At 39.5% G+C, this 9,356-nt stretch overlaps 1 protein-coding gene across 2 annotated transcripts in view; it reads right to left on the bottom strand.

Moving 5' to 3' along the window:
* Positions 1 to 4,833: 4,833 nt before the first annotated feature.
* zfr (zinc finger RNA binding protein) overlaps positions 4,834 to 9,356 on the bottom strand; it is a 1,162,720-nt gene continuing 1,158,197 nt past the window's right edge. The window contains exons 17-20 of one of the 2 annotated variants that reach the window (XM_035166693.1): positions 8,919 to 9,014; positions 6,953 to 7,064; positions 6,468 to 6,565; positions 4,834 to 6,081 (exon numbers count right to left, since the gene is read on the bottom strand). In XM_035166693.1, coding sequence (XP_035022584.1) covers positions 5,899 to 6,081; positions 6,468 to 6,565; positions 6,953 to 7,064; positions 8,919 to 9,014 — 489 coding nt within the window. In that variant the 3' untranslated portion in view covers positions 4,834 to 5,898. Of the gene's footprint in view, positions 6,082 to 6,467; positions 6,566 to 6,952; positions 7,065 to 8,918; positions 9,015 to 9,356 lie in introns of those variants that run through there. The other variant, XR_004697571.1, reaches the window with a different exon arrangement.

The raw sequence follows: 9,356 nt of genomic DNA, 5'->3' as shown, positions 1-9,356 counted from the left end.
GTACACAATGGAGATTGATCATTTCCCCATTTTAAGTCGATTTGGTAAGGTTTTGAAGATGGGGAAGGTAAATTTCTTTAGGGGGTTTAACTTTCACATAGCTAACTGGGACATGTTCAAAGAGCAACTCTCGGCCGATTTGGAAGATGTAATAAGTGAACGAAGTGTGGAAGAGTGGAGTAAGTCATTTAGTCATGTAATAAGAAGAGAGGCTGAAAAACACATTCAAATGAAAGGAAAGAGAGGAAGATAGTGCCATGGTGGAATTAGGATTGCAATGAGGCAGTGCGGGCTCAAAACAGAGAGTATAGGCAGCTGAGAAAGAGTCCAGTTGAGAGACATGTAATTGAATATAAAAGGCTTCGAGCAGAGGCCAGGAAAGTAACAAAAAGGGTTAAGAAAGAAAGTTGGCGTAATTTCGGCAACTCAATGAGCACCTCCACAACTGTTAAGCAAATTTGGAGCATGATCCACAGAATGGCTGGAATTAATAGGGGGTTGTCTATTCCTGTTTTGATGGAAGCAGATCAAGAAAATCGTAAATAATAGGGAGAAATCTGACCTATTGGTCAGAACTTTAAAAAAAATACATAGTGTCAGTAATGTGGGGAGAGAGGGGATTCTGAGGAGAGGAACAATGCTTGACAATGAGGGACATAAACAAGAAGCAAATAATGATAATAGTGATGGGATAAATGTATTCTTTTCCATACAAGAGCAGCAACGTGCAATAAGCGAGGGCACAATACCACCCCTGGGAGAGATGGGCTTGGATATGAGGTGTTCAAAAACATGGACGTTTTAGCTTTAGAAGAGATGTTATCTCTGACAAATACAGTGTGGGAACCAGGGTCAATCCCAGGAGAGTGGAAACATGCAGTGGTTGTGCCAATCTTGAAACCTGGCAAAGAAGCTGACAATCCTGAATCATATAGGCCAATTGCCCTCACAGCAGTAATCTGTAAAATAATGAAGAGAATGGTATCTGATCGCCTTATGTATAGAATGTTCGATATTTGATGAAACAGATGCAGGGGGCTATGGATAAGGTGCAGGCTTGGGCTGATAAGTGGGGTTTCAGATTGTCTATATCAAAGACAAAATATGTCATTTTTGGCAGGAAAAAGAACGTAGATAGCCAGGGACTAAAATTGTATGGAGAACCCCTTGAAAGAGTCAAGGTCTTTAAGTTTTTAGGTGTATGGTTCGATGAAAAATGTACGTATAGAGAACATGTGGGGAAAATTACTAAGTGTGAGAAAGCTTTAAATGTTATGAGGTGCTTGACTGGGTGCTTCTGGGGGGCAGATAGAAATTTAATGCTGATGATCTATAGGGCTGTGATCAGAGCAAATTTTGATTATGGGTGCTTGGCATATGGTTCAGCAGCAAAATCTACTCTGGCAAAGTTGGATGTTGTTCAGGCTAGGGCTTTGAGACTGTGTGCAGGGGCCATCCGGACAACGCCGATCTCTGCGCTGCTGGTGGAGGCAGGGGAGGCTCCACTGAGGCTGCGACGTGCAAAATTAGCACTAAATTATTGGATCAAATTAAAAGGATTTGTAACAGCTCTTCCATCAATCTCTTTGCTCACTGAATGCTGGGAATTTATATAAGGTAGTTGTAGGATTAATAAGGGTAATTTGATCTGTTCTACAAGAAAACATATAGAGGATTTGGGATTAAGTTGAGTAGGGCCCTTTGTATGCTGGCCACCTGTCCCTCCATGGCTGTGGGCAGAAGCTGATGTGGATCTGTCAATTAAAGACTTAGACGGAAAGGGCAGCAAAGGCAAGTTTGGGCAGAAATACAGTGGTTGTGCAAGTGCCACTTGGAAGGATGGAGTGTCGTAGCATCATCAGTGAGAGGCTGAATCAGATATGGCAGCAAGAGTGGGATGATGACTTCAAAGGAAGAAAGCTATATAACATCCAAGCATCAGTTAAACCTTTCAATAAAATACCCATGACTCGAATAGATGAAATCAAATTGACAAGGTTAAGGCTCGGACATTGTGGACTAGCAAGTGGGTTGGTGCTTGTGGGAAAACACAGAGATGGAAACTGTGACAACTGTGGAGTCCTGGAGTCTGTACAACATATTCTGATGTATTGTCCACTCTATGCCAAAGAAAGGAGGGAGCTTTTATAGGAGAAGGCAAACTGGGTACTGAAACTTTTTCAGTAAAATCCCTGCTTGGTGATGGGATGTATAAGGAGAGAGCTGGAGAAGCGTTGCACTTCCTTAAAACTACAAATTTATTCTATATCGTAAAATATAAACTGAGGGCATAATCTGCAGTGATAATTCCCTACCGGTTGGAGGCAGCAATGCACTAAATAGTGCCTAGTCGGCCGGAAAGTAGAAGAAGAAAAAGATTGAATATCAAAAGCAGAGAGTCGCTTTACTAGAGGACCGTCCCCGTGTGTTAATACAGCAGCAGTCATTCACCTCGGTTCCTTTATCATGAGCTCTTATATTTACTTTCTCCCTGAATGCAACACCAAAGATTGGCCAGCAGGTTCTGCCATTGTGTCTCAATCTGCAGCCGAACCGTTCACACTGCGCTTCATGTCCGCTGCTACATTTACTGCTAACAAAGACCAAAACCCCGCAACCAAACCACAAGGAGCAGGTTCACAATGTGTGCTTGTTGCAGGCACCTGATTGATTCATCACTCAGTTAGTGACTTCCAGGTTGAGCTTTTATTTTGAATATATTCAACGGAAGTGCTAGTGTGCTGTTGTGTCCTCTTTGAAAAATATCGCCGTTAGGTGGCGCTGTGACTCAAGTCTTAAGTGTTCAGTCAGCACCATACAGTCACAATACGATGATTTCAGACGTGTGTTGTTTGTGTGCTAGTGGAGACTCAGTACTTGTGGTTTTCTATATATTGTGTATTTAATATTATATTTATCTATTATGCAACAAAGTTTCATAGTATTTTTATTTTCATAACTTTTATGTAAGAAATAAATGCTGAATTATGAAGTACACTAAACCCAGGGTTTTTCCTTCATATTCTTATCTGTGGCCGGGAAATTTCCAAAGAATACGAATTTACCAGAAAGTCATATTTTCTCTTGTCCATGACAAAACCATAAATATTTTCCCTTTGAGAAAAGTTTGCTTAAGAAACCTTTGGTTCACCAAGCCATAAAGCTTCCACACATACACGAGTAATAAATTAGTTTCAGTATCATCTCGAAATACATTACAAATCATTAACAACTCATTGGATACACTCCATTTACACACCCTAATCAATTGATTTATTATGCTTTATTTTGCAAACATAATAAATCTATTGTTCCATGTCAGTGTGTTATGTGGGGTGAAACTGTGGTTGTGTAAGGCTTTCGAATACAACATGACCTGCTGGGGAAAAAGAGATCACCTCCTCTAATAGTAAAATCCCATCCAAGTAAAGTTCTTAAAATATTTATATTGCAATATGACACCAAAGGTTATTGTTTAGTCTGCTACCTTCCACACACTCACTATCAGCTGAATCTTAATATAAATGTATACCCAGGACTTGAATAGAATGTTGTGAGCCTCTGTTAAATGACTGTGATTTGGTAATCACATTTTACAGTTATGATTTACCTTTATGCCACAGGCTTTGGAGAACATGACTTTTGAAAAGCCTAACAGAGCTGTAGGCATAGGAATACACTTGTGTGTGTGTTTGAGGAGCCAAAAGGGAGTCAGCTTTCTGTGTGCATGTTCTTTGGGCCGGTTTCACACATCTCACAGTTATTATCCAGTGGGAGTGTTTTCCAGCTGAATACTACAGTCCTGATATGTAATAGGCATAATCAATACCAGATTTAACATACAATGATAACATACCTAAGATATTGGTTTAAAAAACTGCTAAAAGAAAAGAAAGGTGCTGCACCAGGCGATTGGTTCAAAAATGCTTGTACCTTGTGCTAGATGAGAGTGCCCCTAGTAGTTTATAATGCCGACCATGTAACTGTAGCATTCCCATTTCAGGTCTGGCTGTAGACCTGTCCTCTCTTTGTCCCTTTCTTTTCTGTCAGCTCCCTACTATTTCCATAGCTTCCCTCAATTGACTCCATGTTAGATCAGACCATGGTGCCACTAACCTCATTCTAAATCTTAAAAGGGCAAGTCCCTTCATACCGGTCTGAACAACCTAAAACTCTTCTGTTAGGTCAGCTGACTCCAGGGCCTTTTCCTGTCGACATCCTTCCTCTGGAACAACACTCCTGTTCAAAACACAATGACCAACCACTCTGTTGATGTCTTTCCACTCAGGCACTGTACTGACCAGTATATGTTTCTCTCTCCCTCCACTGGACGTCAGCAAATCACTCCAGAGGTTTTGGGTCTGGATTTTCATCCTCCAGGTAATTCATGTTTGATTTAAAATGGGGTTGTATGTTGTCCAGCCACCTCAGGCAAATATTTATGATCGGTCCAAACCTGGACCAGAGTTGGGAAACCGTACTGTAAAGAATGTCAGATGAAGAACTGCCTCAGGTTCAGTTAAAGTATGAGACTCTGAAAGTCAGTGTAAGCTGGTGTGGATACGCAATGAAATGTTTTATGTGAAAATTTCAAAGTGCAACTGGTTTGTAGTTAGAATGCCATCCTGACTCACATTCAGAGTCACACGCCTCAAATTAATTACTTATCTCCACTTCTGACGACAATGAACCTGTAATCTGCAACACAGAAATTAAGATGAAAACTTTCTGGGTCCATTAACACATCGGTTTGTAAAATAGACTTAATGCTAACCCCAGCCTGAGGTCCTGTATTTTCACTACACACCATGATAGAAACAAGGTACACATTTCTTCAATCTGGAAATGTATTTATTCTGCTGATGGAATTGTTAAACCAGAATGCAGAGCACAGCAGCCATTCACAACAGGACCTGTGCTGAAGGGCAGTTACATCACTGTCCCTTCCACTGACATTATTGATTTATCTTGTTTTCAATATTAAATTCAAATTAGTACCTAACCAAATTAAAAGGCAAGCAAGCCAATAAAGATCCCTATTAACCTTTTAACACTATAAAAGCCAAAACAGTACGCAATGAGAACATGGCCATGTTTTCCACAAACCAAAGCATTTTTATCTAAATATTATACAAATACTTTCATATATATATGAAAATCAAAAGACAAAAACTACATTTAGGGCTGAAGACATCACTAGAAACAAAGAACTAACAACAGTTAACGTTCTGCTGAAGCTTTGTTAAATGCCCCATTGGTCTTTTATCTTCAGTATAGCATCGGGAAAAGACCTGTACAGCCATTTGTGTTGCCCAGAGGATGAATCCTAATAACTAATGTTTCCACTTCTTCTGACTTTTATCATTAGTGTAGCGTTGGTAAATAACAAGACCACAGTATCAACATCACTTGCATTAAGTACAGTTATTCATATTCAAAAGAAAAACTTTGACAATGCAATTGGCTAAATAAATGCTTCACAATAGTAACAACAATACAGACCACCTCTGAATGCAACTGTACAGATGAATGAAGGCATTGACATTTATCTTTCCTTTTCTTCTTGAGCCACAATACAGAGAAGTCTGGCTTCATTTCTGATGCTATAATTTCCACCATCCCTCACAACTTAAAACCAAACAAACACAGGTCAGAGGGGAGCAGCAGCAGAAGCACATCAGGTAAAAACTGCTTTATCTAGAACAGAGGTCGCAACTCTAACCTTAGGCAGAAAAATCTACAACTAAAACTGTACACTGACAATTTGTTTGTGTAATAGCGAGTGAGGTTGAGATTACACTGGTACATTTGCAGCTTTAAAAAAACAAAACACATGAGACACTGCATACAACATGTTAGTACATTTGTATGTAGATTACTTTAAATTAATGACAGAAGTTAGAAATTTTCATAATCTTTCTTGTCTTTTTTGCCTTCACCCTCAAAGCTGTCTGTCCCCTCACTGTTGTCACGGCGACGCTTGCGGCTGTTGCGGATGTTGAAGCGAGGGTTAATCTGCGGCAGAGGGTCCATGCCCAAAACCTTATGGATCTGACGGAATGCCAGCAGCCTCAGAGCAAACTGTACAGAAACACAGAAAAAACATTTCAAACAGTTACTGTTAGGGGACGCCACAGGAAACCTCCAGCAAGAGCGAACAAGATGAGGCCGAACCGAGATTTGTACAAGATTCTTCAGGCGCTAACAATTCCTCAAAACCTATTCAATGTGAAGCCACATGTCTTCTAGTGACAAGCTGGTGCCAAAAAACAGATGACACTTTAATGCTGCTTTAGACTCTACAAGAGACAAAGATTCATTTATAATTCACGATTTAAGTTTACGTCCATCAAGAGCCTGCTCTGCCATTTCACATTTCATCTGTTCACAACTTGAGACTACGTTCATTCTAATCCCTTCACATCTATCTCTGCTCAACAGTGGATGTATAATTCAGGAGCTTGTACTTGGGCACTTGAGGTGATGTCCTCTCTCTGTTGCTCTCCCATGGGTGTCAGGGTATCGACAGGCTTCTTTTCACATGGATCCACCAATCCTGGCCCACCTGTTCAAAAAAATAAAACCACTTTAGCTGATGTTTTTTTATTAAATCATGTCAAAAGGTCTATGAGAACTGATGCCTTGGGAAGTATTTACCAACTTTTCAAATGTACAGATAAAACTCTGAAATAAATCACATAACTTTGATCAACAAGCAAAAAAAAGTTGTTGTGAGGCAAATTTGATGATGGTGCTTTTGACACCCTAATCCTTCAAGAGAATTCCTTAGATAAAGGAAATGTTCTAAATTGCTTTACTGCCAAAAGACAGATTATAGTATTGCACAACATTTCAGCTACTTGTGGTCCACAAACAGTTGCATTTGTTTTGTCTAAAGAACATTACTAGATCCCAATTATGTACACTATTATAACACTAAACAATGACTTACCAGGGAGTAAAATCCCAGAAGAGATACATTCAAAGACCCGTCTCAGAGCATCACCTGGGCTGAGGGGGGCAGAGGCGCTACTGATGGCCTTCTCAACTAGCAGCTCCATGCCCTGAGTAGAGTGAACCGTAAAGATGGTTTAGATAGCTGTCATAGCTCTGCATACATTACAACAGTCAAGCTTCAGGAAATACAGTATAATTGCAGTGCTTTAAGGTTAATTCCTAGCCTGATTCAAAAAACAAACAAACAATGATTAATTGAACAAACATCTTAGCTCTGTAGCTGCAGATATTCTGTTGTTTACAGGCCATCTCAGGAGGCGGAGTGGGTAAAATAGATTGCTTTATTGTGCTTTGTCTTGTTAGCCATCCATCAACTTAAAATTAAGTGACAATAAGAATTGGTGTTAATTTCATTAAGAAAAGCTATCCAGTATCTATACTGCTTATCCTTTACACATTGCATGGGGCTGGAGCCAATCCCTGCGGAAACTAGGGAAATACTCCATGGGCAGGTGTCCAATTAACCTAACCCCAATCTATACATGCAAACTCCACACAGAAAGGCTCCAGCTGAACCAGGGTGTGGCCAGTTCATTAGCCTTTTTAATTCATTTGAACTTTTCCCCTCAATGATAAAGACAATGTTTACAAGACCAAACTGAAGATATAAAAATAACAGATTTTAATCTCCATAAAATATCAGTGACCAAAAAGAAGGCGAAATAAGTGGCATTTAAATGTGAAAACTATGACAAAGCCCTTGTTCAGACCCGGTATTAAAGATCACAAGTGGACAGGGCTCAGTTTGTGTGTTCACACCCATCATTAAAATAGGTCCTCAATGTGTCTCCTGTCACTACCTGTGACCGGATCCCACTTCCCCGCTCTATATGCAAATACACACGTGTATCATTTCGGCACGCAACGACCAAATTATGTTGTTTTTACCCAGTTGTCAAAGATTTTGTATTAGTGTTTTACAGCTACAGAACCTTGCAGTATGTCTTATAGGGGGGGGGTATAGTTTCAAAGAAAATAAGCTGTCCAGCTAGCTAAGTTGGCTAACCTTGTGGTGAGACAGAATTGTTTGTTTTAGAGTTAAACATGTTACCCATGCTATAATACACATTATAGACAGACCCTGTTGATTGTATTGGGCCTGTACCAGTTAAATATAGCAATGTCAAATTTATTACAAACCGAGTGTAGCAAAGTCAAGGAAAACAAGACCACTCAGTATAAAATCAACATAGTCCTGAAAAACAAGTAAAAATGGCAGAGCAGACAACCTTTCCACAAATGTACTCATACAATCTGCTGTTTTAGTAGCTCCTTTTATGATCTAATAATTTATAATTGTCTTTTGAGATTAGAATATCTTTTGACTAGAATGCTCATTACTGGTCTTGACAAAAACAAATCGAATTTCTGCACTTATTTCAACTTATCTTCTGATGACTACACCACACCGTTTAAAGTTTCTCCAATAAAAAAAATAAACTAACATTGACATTTAATCCCAGGACAAAGACTAAATGCAAGAATAGCTGACAATTAGAAAGGTATAATACTTAACATTTATACAATAAAATGTATTTTCCACATGAAGCAGCGTTATTGTGTTTTTTGTATGTTTTCAGGTTGTCCGTCTGTCCCATTCTTGTGACCAATTACTGACTGTACTTGCATTCCTGCTCCACAGTCATCATTAAGTAGGAAATTGAGAGCGGCTCCATTTGATGGATCATAAACCAACTGGTGCTGTAGTTGAAAAGCAGGTATAGTATATTTTCTGCTGTCTTTGAAAAGGTCCTCTGAAAGGCTTTCTTTGGTCACCAAAGCTCAAACTAGGGCCACCGTTCTGAAATTAACTCCTAAAGATTTCACCGTTCTCCCAATCAGGAGCACAGTTCATAAAGGTGTGTAAATAATTCATTGGCATGTCTGAATAACATACTTACCCATCCTGGGAAGGATGACCATGTAGGAACTCGCTGACAGAGGTCTCGTAGGATTCGAATGATGATCACACAAGACTGAAGTCCATTAGCTCTAGCCTTTTGATGTAATAAAAGTTAGTTTTACAAAATGACAAAGCATGACATTAGATGGACCAAACAAGTGAATCAGATCTGTCATAGAGGTCCAAACACTACTGTGCATAATGGAAGCTTGAATATGGTTTTAAGTGTGTATGAGTTTGCAAGCAGCTGCCATTCCCAGTAGTCTTGTACCTCATAGTTAGTAAAGGAGTTCAAAGTTTGCAAGATGCACAAGAAATGAGGACGTTTCTTGCCATCTTCTAAACCCTGACCCCAGGTTTATCCAGGAATCTCACAAACAAGTTCTTAAAAGTACAAGAGTCCACTTGAGAGAAGAGTATAGGGACTGAAAGAGCC

The sequence above is a fragment of the Hippoglossus stenolepis genome, chromosome 9, assembly GCF_022539355.2.
Source record: "Hippoglossus stenolepis isolate QCI-W04-F060 chromosome 9, HSTE1.2, whole genome shotgun sequence".
NCBI lineage: Eukaryota > Metazoa > Chordata > Actinopteri > Pleuronectiformes > Pleuronectidae > Hippoglossus > Hippoglossus stenolepis.
This window is presented reverse-complemented; position numbering and strand designations above follow the sequence as displayed.